General features: G+C 45.6%; 1 protein-coding gene across 2 annotated transcripts in view; it reads left to right on the top strand.

The window, feature by feature from the left end:
* The window catches only part of LOC126298495 (osmotic avoidance abnormal protein 3), a 349,861-nt gene that overhangs the window by 224,060 nt on the left and 108,100 nt on the right, over positions 1 to 17,701 (top strand). For both annotated transcript variants that reach the window (XM_049989832.1, XM_049989831.1), the window contains exon 13: positions 554 to 714. In XM_049989832.1, the coding sequence (XP_049845789.1) occupies positions 554 to 714 (161 nt within the window). The remainder of the gene's footprint in view (positions 1 to 553; positions 715 to 17,701) is intronic.

The raw sequence follows: 17,701 nt of genomic DNA, 5'->3' as shown, positions 1-17,701 counted from the left end.
TCACGATAATGCGCCATCCCATACTGCCCTGTCAGTACAGCAATTTTTAACCTCAAAACAAATTTCAGTACTACTACAGCCACCTTATTCACCAGATATCGCTCCATGCGACTTTTTTCTATTTCCAAGAGTCAAAATGGTGGTCAAGGGACACCATTTTCAAACAACACAAGATGTCCAAAAAGCTGTGACGAGAGTCTTGGAGGATATTACAGTAGATGAGTTCCAGAAATGTTACTATCAATGGCAGAAGCGCTGGAAAAAGTGTGTGCAATCAGAAGGGAACTACCTTAAATGAGAGAACACTAAACTTGACTGAAACGGTAAGCAACATTTTTTTCACATCAGTCTCATTACTTTATTGTCGCACTTCGTACGCATCCTGCTAAGCAAGGTGACATATCTGAGTAAATCGTCTGGTCTCATTTAGAAGAAACAAAAGCTTTAAATCTCAATATTTGTGCTTTTATTTATTTCAAAGATGAAGCGTTGCAATCCGTCTTTTTTTTTTGTAAAATAGCGGAAAAGTCAATATGTTAGTTTTCTATTGCAGATAAGAGAGCTGGAATGTGAGAACTCCGACCTGCAAGGCGAATTTCAAAAAGAAAGAACTGACTACCTTGAAACAATAAGGAAACTTAGCCGCGAATTGAAACTGTATCAGCAAATAACCGAGAAAATAGTGCCAACATTAAGAAAGGAGTGCAACTATAGGTAAGAAAATATCTGTTAAGGCTGTGCTTTTTACTTGATGTACTGGTTATTTATTTATTGCTTCTTACATGAACTTTTTAATTTTCAAATAATACAAATAACTGTTCAGTGTTTTGTGTATTGCACCAAACGTCGGGAACACTAGACTGTGAAACATGGATCCCACAGAAAACGATTGTGTGTTAACCGTCTCACACCGTTCGTTTACGAGATCCAGAGGACAGAAGATACAGGCATCTAGGTTGAGGTCGAGTTTCCTTGAAATATGGAAGGCGTTCCATACAGATCATTACTGTCGTCATATAAACAGAAATGAGCACATTTGTTGTGGGATATCATGGAATATTCGTGCTTCAGGCCCTATAGTATCATGAGGTTCCGACTGGTGGCGGCGCTATACGTAGCTTTCAAAATGGCTTCTGTAAAGGAGGTGCGTTCGTGTCGCTTGGCGGAAAACCAGAGCATCGCAAATATTCGTAGGCGCTTGCAGAATGTCTACGGAGACCTGGCACGGTGAGTCGTTGGACGAACTGTCTGTCATTAGGGCATCAAGGTCGCGTAAACCTGTCCGATCTCCTGCGTGTTGACCGGCCGCAGTGATTCCTGCAATGTTGGAACGTGCCCTTGTACCAGGGGCGTTCAACAAGTAATTCAACACATTGTTTTCTAAAACATGTTGGTTTTCTCAGTATACCAGTCTTTCTTGCATTTTTTCTTTCACTTGGGCCTTTGTCCCGCAGTTTGCGCAGGGTCGGCGTGGTTAAATCGGATTTGGCATGTTAAATTGAAGGGGTGGCCGAATGCCCCTCCTGCCCCATCCCGTAGCCCCCCCTCCAAGCTCGGGACAGAATCAGTGTACCCCTTTTGTCTGCGTCTAGTGTAAATCGTGAAACAGTGCGAACATGTGTCAAATGTCTGCGAAGCTTGTAATTGAGGCAGAACGTGGGGACCAGCCCGGTAGTCACCTAGCAGGATGTGGAAAACCGCCTAAAAACCACATCCAGGCTGGCCGGCACACAGGCCCTCGTCGATTCGATCCGGGCCCGGCGCGCCTACCCGAGTCCAGAAAGCAGCGCGTTAGCGCTCTCGGCTAACCTGGCTGGTGTTTCTCAGGATACCAGTACACCATATTATTCTCCACTCTTCCCGCTACAAAAACTCTGTTTTTCAGCATGATCTCCGTTCATTGCGACGGCCTTACGCCACCTTAGTTGGAGAATCTGAATGCTCGCATGGTAGCACTCTACTGGCTTACGTCGAAGCTAACGTCTTGCTGAATCAGTAATCTCCCCATCTTCCTCGTACTGCTTCTCGCAAAGTGCATCCTTCATTGTGCCAGACAGATGAAAATCGGAAGGTACGAGATCCGGGCTGTAGTAAAAACAGTCCACTGAAGATTTTTGAGCTCCTCTCGGGGACGGAGACATGTGGGAGACCTTTCGTTGTCATGGAGAAGGAGAAGCATGTTTACATTTTTGTGACGACGAACATACTGAAGTCATTTCTTCAATTTCCTGATGGTGGAACAATAGACTTCAGAGTTGATCTTTGCACCACGAGGGAGGATATCAAACAGAATAACACTTTCAGAGTCCCAGAAGACCATCTCCATCACTTTACCGGCTGAGCAGGAGAAGTAGTGTGGCGTCATTCCATGGATTGGCGTTTTGTTTCACCGATGTTCGACAGAAAATTGTCACGATCAGCCTCGAAAAGTGCAAGCAGTTCCGCACAGATGGTCCTTTATTGTTCTTTATGATCTGCTAGGCGGCGAGGAATCCAGTGGGAACGCCCCTTTGAGTACCCCAGCTGGTGGACGATTGTTCCACCACTACTAACACAGACGTCCAGCTGATGAGTGAGGTGTTTGATTGTGATCTGATCCGTCGATCACCTCCAATGAGAGTGTCCGCACGTTCCAACATTGCAGCAGTAACAGCTGCGTGCGGCCGATCGGCACGCAATCGATAGGACGGATTTGTGCGACCTTGTTGCGATTGTGACAGACGCTTCGCCATACGATTCGTCGTGCTTTTGTTCACTGCCAGGTGTCTGTAGGTATTCTGCAAGCGCTTACGAATATCTGCGATGCTCTGGTTTTCCGCCAAAGGAAACTCAATGACAGTTCTCTGCTTGGAACGTACCACCGTTACAGACGTCATTTTGAAGGATACGTATAGCGCGCCGCTTAACCTGAACTTCATGAAACTACAGCTGCTGAAGCGCGAATATTCCGCGATGACCCACAACAAATTCCGCAATGTTTCAACCGAAATTCGGTGAGAAAAAAAAAATGTGTTGCATTACTTATTGAATGCTCCTCGTAAAACATAGGATATCTTTCTCAACGGGGAGAAATTTTAAAACGTGAAAGCTTTGGCAGTGTCTGAAGCAATGTTACTGGACCATTTCTAATACAAAAAACATATAAATAACACGGTGAATAACGTATGAACCACCATGGGGCTGTTTTCGGGCAATGCTCTTATTTACAGCAAAGACTCAACATTATAAACTTGTAGCGGAATGTTGAAAAACCTGAAGAGTATAGACGCATGGTGCAGTGATTGGCAGTTGACACTCAACATGATGCACTGCCCATGAATTTTTGGAAAACCCATTATCATTTGATTACACGATTTTTGACATTCAATGGAAACAATAACATCCATTAAATATCTGGAAGTATGTGTACTGGCTATTTAATGTGAAAAGACCACGACCACAAAAAAATAATCACTGAAAAAACAGATGCCAGACTGAGATTCATTGGAAGAATTTTTAGGAAGTGACGTTCACCGACAAAGGAAGTAGCTTACAAAACACTCGTTCTGCCGATAATTAAGCATTTCTCCTCATTCTGAGACCCTTACCAACTATGATTGATAGAATAGGAGCCAAAGAAGATCTTCATGTTTAGTGATGGGCTCGCTTAGTATGAGCGAAAGAACCACGGAGTAAATATTCATCCATGTGCAGTGGAAGATGCTAGAGGAGTGGCGTTGTGCATCACGGTGTGGCTTGTTCTTAAAATTCCGAGAGCATACGTTGTTAGAAGAATCAACCAATATACATCTTGCTGCTACACATATCTCACGAGAAGACTTTGAAGATAAACTTTTTGATTCGTGTTCTCCCAGAGGTTTACCAACAGTCGTTATGGGGGCGTAGAAATCGCGAATAAAATAGGAAAGAGGGAAAGTGGCAGAGAGACACGAAATGAGCTTCGCTACACACCATAACGTGGGTTTCGGAGTGTAGATGCGGGTCATGCGTGGATTTATCAGGGACAACAAAACTACGGGAAAATACTACAGAGTAGCAAATCTAAGTGGAGTGAAGAGAAGGAAATGTCGGCGACCAGCACTGTGCTAATTTCTGGTGGATACATTACTAATTTTACTAAACAATATTTTGTACAATTGCTCATTCCAAGTACATCACTTTAATACGGAGGCACTGTGTCGTGAAGATGGGGAGAAAACATATGGCCCTTCTCGGATTAGTAGCTTGATGACGTCGGTAAAAGCGCACAGTATTTAGCCAAATAACCTTTGGAATACACAGATTGACAATTTTTTATGTGTAAATCTCTCATCATACATGACAGACAGTGTGTGTGCTTCGCAGCTAGAGTGGGGTCAGCCTCAAAACCGACAGCGTTCAGTCTGGAGACCTCCACTTAACTGCCATTGCATAAAAGGAATGGATATGGAAGCTAATAGAGCAATGAAACATTGCTTGGAGCAGCATTAATCACAGTCTGCAAACAAAGGAGGATAAAAGAAAATTAAGGCCTGTTTTCCGTGTGTGGGCCACTCTTCCTTAAATATTTAAAGAACCTTGAAAATAATACCAACTAAAATGCGAGTTTTGTCGGCTGAAAAACGCGTAGGTGCAACTTAATTCTGTCAGAGACGAAGTTGGTTCAAATGGCTCTGAGCACTATGGGACTTAACATCTGAGGTCATCAGTCCCCTAGAACTTAGAACTACTTAAACCTAACTACCCTAAGGACATCACACACCTCCATGCCCGAGGCAAGATTCGAATCTGCGACCGCAGCAGTCTCGCGCTTCCGGACTGTAGCGCCTAGAACCGCATGGGCACCGCGGCCGGCATAAACGAAGTCTTCGAAAATCAAATCTCCCTACGATTGTGGTCTCAAACTTTTTTCCATCATGAAAGAAGTGAATGAAATTCAGTTAGATGAAAGTATCATCTACCATGGACAGCGGTTCTAACTAAAGAAGGTGTGAACAGCTTAATCTCAGTGGGTCGAGTACACCGTGAGGTACAACCACGGTCGATCTCACCTGTAGTTCAGGCTACCAGCCACCCGATTAGCAATAGTGTATAGCCTATGCTAATGAAGAATTTCGTATCCACGACAGTTCAATCCAAATGATACGTTCAATTTATAAAGTTCCCTGGAGTGTCTCTGCACCACATTCACAAGTCATAAAGGTCGTGCGAGGAAATATGGTGCTCCCCTAAGATATCATCTGGCTGCAAACATGATAAGTATTTACTGAGAAAACAATGCTCGTACAGCAGCTTTTAATTGTGACGCTGGTTGTTTCAATACGTACACAAACGATAATGCCTTGTAACCTTCCATTATAAAGACAAAAGGTATCGATGCATATGATATTTAGGCGCTCGCTAAGTTATAACGCAAAACGATCTATCATGAGTCCAACAAGAATTGGCACATGTTCAAAAGCAGGAGAAGCGGTTCCATCTCTCGATATCGGTCACGATCACTCTAATTCCAGCATTTTGTTAAGCAAGTAGACGTAGCTATAATTAGAAGCTGCTTGATACATGAATACAATATCAGATCTGACAAGGTTATGAGGAAACGTGTCCCGTGCAGCAAAGCCTGCTCTAAGCATCGGTGATAGAACAATTTTTGTTAAAAGAACTTACTTCACAAATAAAATAGAGCATGTAATATATCAGTTTCTGAATCGTGCAAGCAGGAAACAGATAATCAGTTAATGATGGCATGATTCAGATAACGAGATGAGACAGGTTACTACGATAGGCACCATGTAATTCCTTAAGTAGGCCATAGTAACCTTCTCCCTCCATGTTAATGATTCAGGTGCCAGTTCCGAGAGAGAGGACCAATTCTGTGAATGGAAGTAAGACCATGTCAAATCATTTCCAGAAACACCTAGTCGGTACTTCCAATATGGCATTCTTAGATTTCTAATGATGCTCGTCGATACCTGGTATGAAATTAGATAATTCGAAGCATTGTTGTAACACAGGACATCTTTAATTACCTGTAGATACAGAGGCGGGTTATCCATGCAGCATATGCAACGGGTCCCGCACTTTCACGGACCCCGAAGCCGCACTGTGCAGTGTTTCAGGGAAACTTGAGCGTTAGCAGTTTTGAGTTGAAAATGCTAATACTGTGCAATATTGTGAGCACATAATTGTGCAGCACTGGAAGTAATAAGAAATTGTATTTTCCGACGTTAGATGAATACACTGGATATATTTCTCCTTCATTAAATCACATTTTACTTATTACCCTGCTGGTATAAAAATTTTATTTACGTATTACTAACTAACATCACAATATTGTCGGCAGAGATGGTTTGCATTACGTTATGAACAGAACTCTACTAAAATTAATTTGTTGATATAGTCTTGTAGCAAACGCCTTAGGCTGCTAAGCGAAACAGGCTCACAATCAGAATTTCTTTGAATTAAGGTTAGTGATAATCTTGCACACTGTTTTTGCGATCCTATTTTACGTTCCTTGTTCAGCCAGTGAACCTTTACAGTAGTTTTGTCTATCATGTTTCAATTCTCTATTGAGGTCGAATTTTGAGTATGACAATGATGTTATCTGGTCGCTATAACAGTTCTAGGTGAAATCAACTTAATTGTTGGATTTTTACCACCCACCCGATTCCGTTGTGACGATTTTAGAATCATTGATAGAGAGTCTACGATCTGTAGTGCGGAAATATCCATATCATAACAATATTAGCTGGAGGCGACTTTAACCTACCGAGTATGCACTGGGATGTCTATAGATTCATTGCAGGGAATACAAACAGACAGTCTTGCGAATTTTTTTTGAGCACATCTTACGAAAACCGTCTTGAGCAGCTAGTTCGACAGTCAGCACGCAGGGAAATATTTTAGACCTCGTAGCCACAAACAGGCGTGACCTAATGGACGGTGCCAGCGTAGAGCCAGGGATTAGTGACCATGATGTCATCGGCTTTCGTTACTAACGTTAATAAATCAGTCAAGAAGGCTAGGAGAATATTTCTGCTAGAAAGGACAGATGGACAGTTGTTAGCATCTCCCTTAGACAATGTACGAGGTGCATTCAAGTTCTAAGACCTCCGATTTTTTTTTTCTCCGGACTGGAAAGAGATAGAAACATGCGAATTGTTCATTGTCAATACGCCCCAGATATGGCAGCACCGTACGGCAGATGGAATTTTACCGTCAGCGGCGAGAATGAGAACTGTTTTAAATACTTAAAATGGCGACGTTTTCCTTACTTGAACAGCGCGCGGTCATTCGTTTTCTGAATTTGCGTGGTGTGAAACCAATTGAAATTCATCGACAGTTGGAGGAGGCATGTGGTGATGGAGTTATGGATGTGTCGAAAGTGAGTTCGTGGATGCGACAGTTTAATGAAGGCAGAACATCGTGTGACAACAAACCGAAACAACCTCGGGATCGCACAAGCCGGTCTGACGACATGATCGAGAAAGTGGAGAGAATTCTTTTGGGGGATCGCCGAATGACTGTTGAACAGATCACCTCCAGAGTTGGCATTTCTGTGGGTTCTGTGCACACAATCCTGCATGACGACCTGAAAATTCGAAAAGTGTCATCCAGGTGGGTGCCACGAATGCTGACGGACGACCACACGGCTGCCCGTGTGGCACGTTGCTAAGCAATGTTGACGTGCAACGACAGCACGAATGGGACTTTCTTCTCGTCGGTTGTGACAATGGATGAGACGTGGATGCCATGTTTCAATCCAGAAACAAAGGGCCAGTCAGCTCAATGGAAGCACACAGATTCACCGCCACCAAAAAAAATTTCAGGTAACCGCCACTGCTGAAAAAATGATGGTGTCCATGTTCTGGGACAGCGAGGGCGTAATCCTTACCCACTGTGTTCCAAAGGGCACTACGGTACAGGTGCATCCTACGAAAATGTTTTGAAGAATAAATTCCTTCCTGAACTGCAACAAAAACGTCCGGGAAGGTCTGCGCGTGTGCTGTTTCACCAAGACAACGCACCCGCACATTGAGCTAACGTTACGCAACAGTTTCTTCGTGATAACAACTTTGAAGTGACTCCTCATGCTCCCCACTCACCTGACCTGGCTCCTAGTGACTTTTGGCTTTTTCCAACAATGAAAGACACTCTCCGTGTCCGCACATTCACCAGGCGTGCTGCTATTGCCTGAGCGATTTTGCAGTGGTCAAAATAGACTTCTAAAGAAGCCTTCGCCGCTGCCACGGAATCATGGCGTCAGCGTTGTGAAAAATGTGTACGTCTGCAGGGCGATTACGTCGAGAAGTAACACCAGTTTCATCGATTTCGGGTGAGTAGTTAATTAGAAAAAAAATCGGAGGCCTTAGAACTTCAATGCACCTCGTATTGGTATCACCTAGTTCCAGTACGATGGGCGTGGAGGAATTATGAGCAAGGTTTAAACGGAATGTAAATCATACTCTGCAGAAGTACGTACCGAATAAGTGGATTAAGGACGGAAAAGACCCACCGTGGTTTAACAACGAAATTCTAAAAATGCTGAGGAAGGAAAGGCTGTTGCATTCTCGGTTCAAAACAGTACGCGCAAATGAGGACAGGAAAAGTTAATAGAAATTCGCGCGTCTGTGAAAAGATCGTTGAACGAAGCTTACAACTACCGCCGGCATACCTTCGCAATATACACTCCTGGAAATGGAAAAAAGAACACATTGACACCGGTGTGTCAGACCCACCATACTTGCTCCGGACACTGCGAGAGGGCTGTACAAGCAATGATCACACGCACGGCACAGCGGACACACCAGGAACCGCGGTGTTGGCCGTCGAATGGCGCTAGCTGCGCAGCATTTGTGCACCGCCGCCGTCAGTGTCAGCCAGTTTACCGAGGCATACGGAGCTCCATCGCAGTCTTTAACACTGGTAGCATGCCGCGACAGCGTGGACGTGAACCGTATGTGCAGTTGACGGACTTTGAGCGAGGGCGTATAGCAGGCATGCGGGAGGCCGGGTGGACGTACCGCCGAATTGCTCAACACGTGGGGCGTGAGGTCTCCACAGTACATCGATGTTGTCGCCAGTGGTCGGCGGAAGGTGCACGTGCCCGTCGACCTGGGACCGGACCGCAGCGACGCACGGATGCACGCCAAGACCGTAGGATCCTACGCAGTGCCGTAGGGGACCGCACCGCCACTTCCCAGCAAATTAGGGACACTGTTGCTCCTGGGGTACCGGCGAGGACCATTCGCAACCGTCTCCATGAAGCTGGGCTACGGTCCCGCACACCGTTAGGCCGTCTTCCGCTCACGCCCCAACATCGTGCAGCCCGCCTCCAGTGGTGTCGCGACAGGCGTAAATGGAGGGACGAATGGAGACGTGTCGTCTTCAGCGATGAGAGTCGCTTCTGCCTTGGTGCCAATGATGGTCGTATGCGTGTTTGGCGCCGTGCAGGTGAGCGCCACAATCAGGACTGCATACGACCGAGGCACACAGGGCCAACACCCGGCATCATGGTGTGGGGAGCGATCTCCTACACTGGCCGTACACCTCTGGTGATAGTCGAGGGGACACTGAATAGTGCACGGTACATCCAAACCGTCATCGAACTCATCGTTCTACCATTCCTAGACCGGCAAGGGAACTTGCTGTTCCAACAGGACAATGCACGTCCGCATGTATCCCGTGCCACCCAACGTGCTCTAGAAGGTGTAAGTCAACTACCCTGGCCAGCAAGATCTCCGGATCTGTCCCCCATTGAGCATGTTTGGGACTGGATGAAGCGTCGTGTCACGCGGTCTGCACGTCCAGCACGAACGCTGGTCCAACTGAGGCGCCAGGTGGAAATGGCATGGCAAGCCGTTCCACAGGTCTACATCCAGGATCTGTACGATCGTCTCCATGGGAGAATAGCAGCCTGCATTGCTGCGAAAGGTGGATATACACTGTACTAGTGCCGACATTGTGCATGCTCTGTTGCCTGTGTCTATGTGCCTGTGGTTCTGTCAGTGTGATCATGTGATGTATCTGACCCCAGGAATGTGTCAATAAAGTTTCCCCTTCCTGGGACAATGAATTCACGGTGTTCTTATTTCAATTTCCAGGAGTGTATCTTGTCGAGAACCCGAGAAAATTCTGGTCCTACGTAACATCTGTAAGTGGGTCTAAGGCTTCTATCCAGTCACTTGTTGACCAGTTTGGTGTGGCAGTAGAAGATAGCAAAAGTAAAGCCGAAGTTTTAAATATCGCATTTAAGGAATCGTTCACGCAGGAGAATCGTACAAACATATCGCACAGACTCCCGTATGGAGGAGGTAATGGTAAGCATCGCTGGTGTGGAGAAACAACTGAAAGAATTGAAAGCAAATAAATCGCCAGGTACTGATGGAATCCCAATTCGTTTTTAGAAAGTAACACAGCACTGGTCCCTTACTTAGCTTGCATTTATCGCGAATCTCTCCCAGGCCAAAGCCCCAAGCGACTGGAAAAAAGCGCAGGTGACTCCTGGATATAAGAAGGGCAAACGAACAGATCCACAAAATTACAGACTAATATCTTTAACATCGGTTTGCTGCAGGATCTTTGAACATATTATAAGTTTGAATATAATAAATTTCCTTGAAAGGAAAAAGCTTTTGTCCACAAATCAGTAAGGTTTTTGGAAAGCTTGCCCTTTTCTCACATGAGATCCCGCGAATGACAGCAGGCGGATTCGATTTTTCTAGATTTACATAAAGCATTTGACACGATGCCACACTGCCGACTGTTAAGGAAGGTACAAGCATGCGGAATAAGTTTTCAGGTACGCGAGTGGCTTGTAAACTTCGTAATTAACAAAACCCAGTATGTTGTCCTCGACTATGAGTGTTCACCAGAGACAAGAGTATCGTCAGGAGCGCCCCAGGGAAATGTTATAGGACCACTGTTATTTTCCATATACATAAATTATCTGGTGGACGGGAAAGAAGCAGTTTGCAGCTGTTTGCTGATAATGCCGTGATGTAGGGGAAGGTTTCGTCGTTGAGTGACTCTAGGAGGATACAACATGATCTAGAAAAAATTTCTAATTGGTGTGATGAATGGCAGCTAGCTCTAAATGTAGAAAAAATACAAGTTAATGCAGATGAGAAGGAGAAACAAACCCATAATGTTCGAATACGGTATTAGCAGCGTTCTGCTTCACACTGTCACGTCGATTAAATATGTAGGGGTAACGTTGCAAGGCAGTATAAAATTGAACTTGTAAAGACAGTAATAGGGAAGGTCGACTTCGGTTTATTGGGAGAGTTTTGCGAAAGTGCGGTTCATCTGTAAAGGGGACCATAAATAGTATATTTGTACGACCAATTGTTGACTAATGTTCGAGTGTTTGGGATTCGCAACAGATCGGATTAAAGGAAGACATCTAAGCAATTCAGAGGTGGGATGATGGATTTGTTACCGGGAGTTTGAACAACACGCAAGTATTACGGAGATGCTTCGGGAACTCAAAAGGGAATCCCTGGAGGGAAGACGACGTACGTTTCGAGGAGCACTACTAAGATAATTTTGGAGAACCGGCATTCCAGGCTCACTGCTGAGCGATTCTTCCGCCACCAACTTACATTTCGCTTAGGGGCAATGAAGAGACTAGGGCTCTTACGAAGGCATGTAGATAGTCGTTTTCCCCCTGCTCTGTTTGAGAGTGAAACGGAAAAAGAAATGACTAATAGTAGTAGAGGGTTCCTTCCGCCGCGCACCACACGGTGGCTTGCGGAGTATGTATGTATATGTCTCTATGATTAACATGTGTAATTTAATGTTTAACCCACTGTGATGCAACAGTGTGCTGTTCTCTCCAGCCGAATATCGTACTGTTCATTGATCGTGGTCTCCCAGCCAGTGGTTCGCGAGTGTAGTGTAGTTGTGTGGAGTGTATCGCAAAACTTTTTTCCTTCCAGAGGTCTATAATTCATAAATCTGCGAAACAAAACGTTATGCTTTTTAACGAATGTTTTGTATCCTAGCACCGACGTTCTGGTTATCTTCCTGGATAGAAACGACGTGCCTCTATAGCATTTAAAGCCTCGCCAACTTCGCGCAAACAGCAGCACAACTGTTTCAACAATCCATTAGCTTCGTAAATAAGACTTTATGAACCCATGTTGATATTAACATTTATTCTCATTTCTATGTTTGCAATCCAACATGTAAATGCTGTTCATCATTTTAGATACGCCACGTGTAGTGTCTAGTATTGAAACACACGTGCAAAAGAGACGGTCGATTGTGTCCTTGCTTCTGAACTATGCATTCTGAAACCACGCTAGTACTAGCGTTTCTTCTTATTTTTGCATTAGAAATCCAATACAAAGGAACTGGCTATTATTTTCGACACGGCCCGTGTAGCTACTGACTGAAAAGATTCTGTTATGTATTGATTCATGTTGGCTTCAGGTACCCGTTAAATAATTCACAGTGTCGATTTGATCTCGCTAGTTGCCTCGAATGCGTGTAGCAGTACACTTGGAGCGTGACAGGGGAGAGAGTCGGGCCCGGATTGAACTATTGATCGTTGGTCTAGTACGCCAGCTAGCCCGGGCGTAGGTTCCAGGCTGTTCCCCAGATCAGCTGGGGTGACTGCACGACTGGTAACTCATCTCCATCTCAGAAACATAATACGCGGACAGTTCTGTACAGAAACGTAGTTTACACGATTCGCGTACATATGGCGTACTCTAAATTCTCCGCTTAATTTATGACGGAATTCTTGGGTCGTTGCGTACCAGATACAACGCTCGTGAAGTACAGACAATGCAGTAATAGGACAACGCCAGGAGAAATAAATAGCTGTTGATACACTACCGTACAAGCAAAAACAGCGTTATTTGTTTTATTCAATTTTCATTTGCATTACGTATAATCAGTGACCTGAAAATGTACTGTCAACGTAAGTAACCTTCTGTTCTTCGTCTTTATAACCTATTCTCCTCAACCTTAGATCTACACACTCTAAGGACTATTTCCCGGCGATACTTTAAACACGTCCAACTCTTAAATCATGAAATATGGGTCGTTATGTATCCGAACCGCTAAAGGTGTCAAGAGCCTTCATTTACATCCAACAGCAGATCTTCTGTCATCACCGTCTTTCCCAACACAATTAACTACTCTTCTCCCTCTTCCCCTTCCTATTTTGTCCTTTATTTACACAGCTGGCATTTACAAATTCAGTACCAGGAAGGATAGCAACTAATGATATTTTCCTTATTGTGGGTATAACGTATAGCAGGAAAACGACGTTATTAAATTTGTATGCAATTTGTCGATATGCAGTGTGCGAAATTTAGTACACAGAGCTGTCATCTATGGTTGCAAAAATGGCTCTGCACGGCCGGGCATCTCCTCGAACTCACCTTCAATGACAAATTCTTGTACGCCACTCCATGCTGCTTTAACTCTATGCCAGTCTTCATCAGTCGTAGCGTCTGGCGAGTGGTGGCATTCTTGTCTCTCATCACCCGTTAACCATATGTTTATTACAAGTGAGACACCTGGAGATTATGCTGGCCAAGGAAACAGTCGAACAACAGCTGTATCGACCTACGTCAAAACAGCGCAAAAAACATGCGTGCTTGTGTTATCTTCTTGAAAGTTAATGCCATAGAAACTTCCAAGGAAGGATACAGCTACCTGCCTTAACACGTCAGAAATGTAACGCCTGCTGTTCGTATAATCTGTTAATCTAGAAATCTACTCTGTAGGAATCAGCATGGGTTTCGAAAAAGACGGTCGTGTGAAACCCAGCTCGCGCTATTCGTCCACGAGACTCAGAGGGCCTTAGACACGGGTTCACAGGTAGATGCCGTGTTTCTTGACTTCCGCAAGGCGTTTGACACAGTTCCCCACAGTCGTTTAATGAACAAAGTAAGAGCATACGGACTATCAGATCAATTGTGTGATTGGATTGAGGAGTTCCTAGGTAACAGAACGCAGCATGTTATTCTCAATGGAGAGAAGTTTTCCGAAGTGAGAGTGATTTCAGGTGTGCCGCAGGGGAGTGTCGTAGGACCGTTGCTATTCACAATATACATAAATGACCTGGTGGATGACATCGGAGGTTCACTGAAGCTTTTTGCAGATGATGCTGTGGTGTATCGAGAGGTTGCAACAATGTAAAATTCTACTGAAATGCAGGAGGATCTGCAGCGAATTGACGCATGGTGCACGGAATGGCAACTGAATCTCAATGTAGACAAGTGTAATGTGATGCGAATACATAGAAAGATAGGTCCCTTATCATTTAGCTACAAAATAGCAGGTCAGCAACTGGAAGCAGTTAATTCCATAAATGATCTGGGAGTACGCATTAGGAGTGATTTAAAATGGAATGATCATATAAAGTTGATCGTCGGTAAAGCAGATGCCAGACTGAGATTCATTGGAAGAATCCTAAGGAAATGGAATCCGACAACAAAGGAAATAGGTTACAGTACGCTTGTTCGCCCACTGCTTGAATACTGCTCAGCAGTGTGGAATCCGCACCAGATAGGGTTAATAGAAGAGATAGAGAAGATCCAACGGAGAGCAGCGCGCTTCGTTACAGGATCATTTAGTAATCGCGAAAGCGTTACGGAGATGATAGATAAACTCCAGTGGAAGACTCTGCAGGAGAGACGCTCAGTAGCTCGGTACGGGCTTTTGTTAAAGTTTCGAGAACATACCTTCACCGAAGAATCAAGCAGTATATTGCTCCCTCCTACGTGTATCTCGCGAAGAGACCATGAGGATAAAATCAGAGAGATTAGAGCCCACACAGAAGCATACCGACAATCCTTCTTTCCACGTACAATACGAGACTGGAATAGAAGGGAGAACCGATAGAGGTACTCAGGGTACCCTCCGCCACACACTGTCAGGTGGCTTGCGGAGTATGGATGTAGATGTAGATGTAGAACGTAAAACTCCATACTATCACGCCAGCCACTGGACATGTATGGAGATGAGGAATGCAAACCTGCAACGTTAGTTTTCCTTGCAATCTCCTCTGGATCTCCTTTGGAAACACGACGTGGTGCCACTCCTTTGTCAAGTATTGTCACTGGACGCAACACTATCGGCACCTCTCCATCTGTTGTCGCGTCCAGGGAAGACATAAGAATGGTCGCCACGCTAAAAATCCGTGGTACTCCAGAAGTCGTCGCACCGTCCGCATAAATACTTGTCTTGGAAAAAACAAGTAATTTCCTCATTAAAAGTACATGACGTGTCTGTACGACCAGCATGGGCGAGATAAAAATATGTCCATCCACTCGGGCGCTAGTCGCGGTGGTCCTTTGAGACCGTGAATGGCGTACATTATGACCCTAATACTACAGTCCTGGAAATTGAAATAAGAACACCGTGAATTCATTGTCCCAGGAAGGGGAAACTTTATTGACACATTCCTGGAGTCAGATACATCACATGATCACACTGACAGAACCACAGGCACATAGACACAGGCAACAGAGCATGCACAATGTCGGCACTAGTACAGTGTATATCCACCTTTCGCAGCAATGCAGGCTGCTATTCTCCCATGGAGACGATCGTAGAGATGCTAGATGTAGTCCTGTGGAACGGCTTGCCATGCCATTTCCACCTGGCGCCTCAGTTGGACCAGCGTTCGTGCTGGACGTGCAGACCGCGTGAGACGACGCTTCATCCAGTCCCAAACATGCTCAATGGGGGACAGATCCGGAGATCTTGCTGGCCAGGGTAGTTGACTTACACCTTCTAGAGCACGTTGGGTGGCACGGGATACATGCGGACGTGTGTCCTGTTGGAACAGCAAGTTCCCTTGCCGGTCTAGGAATGGTAGAACGATGGGTTCGATGACGGTTTGGATGTACTGTGCACTATTCAGTGTCCCCTCGACGATCACCAGAGGTGTACGGCCAGTGTAGGAGATCGCTCCCCACACCATAGTGCCGGGTGTTGGCCCTGTGTGTCTCGGTCGTATGCAGTCCTGATTGTGGCGCTCACCTGCACGGCGCCAAACACGCATACGACCATCATTGGCACCAAGGCAGAAGCGACTCTCATCGCTGAAGACGACACGTCTCCATTCGTCCCTCCATTCACGCCTGTCGCGACACCACTGGAGGCGGGCTGCACGATGTTGGGGCGTGAGCGGAAGACGGCCTAACGGTGTGCGGGACCGTAGCCCAGCTTCATGGAGACGGTTGCGAATGGTCCTCGCCGATACCCCAGGAGCAACAGTGTCCCTAATTTGCTGGGAAGTGGCGGTGCGGTCCCCTACGGCATTGCGTAGGATCCTACGGTCTTGGCGTGCATCCGTGCGTCGCTGCGGTCCGGACCCAGGTCGACGGGCACGTGCACCTTCCGCCGACCACTGGCGACAACATCGATGTACTGTGGAGACCTCACGCCCCACGTGTTGAGCAATTCGGCGGTACGTCCACCCGGCCTCCCGCATGCCCACTATACGCCCTCGCTCAAAGTCCGTCAACTGCACATACGGTTCACGTCCATGCTGTCGCGGCATGCTACCAGTGTTAAAGACTGCGATGGAGCTCCGTATGCCACGGCAAACTGGCTGACACTGACGGCGGCGGTGCACAAATGCTGCGCAGCTAGCGCCATTCGACGCCCAACACGGCGGTTCCTGGTGTGTCCGCTATGCCGTGCGTGTGATCATTGCTTGTACAGCCCTCTCGCAGTGTCCGGAGCAAGTATGGTGGGTCTGACACACCGGTGTCAATGTGTCCTTTTTTCCATTTCCAGGAGTGTAGAAGCAAAAAAGTCTCTGTCAACCTTGGGTGCTAAAACGCATACTTGAAAGCTACGAGAATTTGTCCATCTTCGATACTGTGAAACAAATCTCTCCCACCGAAATCTCTTTGGTTTGCATACTTTTGGAGGAGGCAGTGCGGACCAAAACAAGAAAAGAAAGTCTGTTGACTATGGTTCTAAAAGGCTTACTTTAAGATCGAAGAGTACTTGCTCAGAATAAAAGACGTGTTTCACAGTAGTGAAGATGAACAAGTGCTAATAGCTCTTAAGGTATGCGTTTTAGATCCTATGTGTACTGGACTCTTTTTGTTTTGGTCCATTCTACCACTTCCCAAGACATGGAATGTAGAGAGCCTGCAGTACAAGAGATTTATTTCTCAGTATCGAAGATGAAGAAGTGGTCATAGCTCTTAACGTATGCGTTTTAGAGTCCATGTTTATCGAGAGTTTTTTTTTTTTTTTTTTAAATGTTCAAATGTGTGTGTATTCCTAAGGGACCAAAAACCTGAGGTCATCGGTCCCTAAACTTACACACTACTTAAACTAACTTATGCTAAGAACAACACACACACACACACACACATCCATGCCAGAGGGAGGACTCGAACCTCCGGCGGGAGGGGCCGCGCAATCCGTGGCATGACGCCTCAAACCGCGCGGCCACTCCGCGCGGCGATTTTTTTTCCCTTTATTACTGTGTTCTTTCAGCTGTATGTGTTTATTCCATTAATTATGATACGCGCTGTATTCTCGTCACGGTCGTGGCATCTAGAGCAGCAGCAGCAGCAGTATCCCGGAACTACAAACCGCAGTTTCGATAGGCCTGAGTCCTGTCGATGCCGAATTCCGACACATGCTGGTAGACATTCCTCCTTCTTACATGAATCATAATACGAGCTTCTCAAAAACAACCAAAGTTCAAATAAAATTTGTGAATGAGAAAGCC

This window comes from Schistocerca gregaria, chromosome X (genome assembly GCF_023897955.1).
Source record: "Schistocerca gregaria isolate iqSchGreg1 chromosome X, iqSchGreg1.2, whole genome shotgun sequence".
Taxonomy (NCBI): Eukaryota; Metazoa; Arthropoda; class Insecta; order Orthoptera; family Acrididae; genus Schistocerca; species Schistocerca gregaria.
This window is presented reverse-complemented; position numbering and strand designations above follow the sequence as displayed.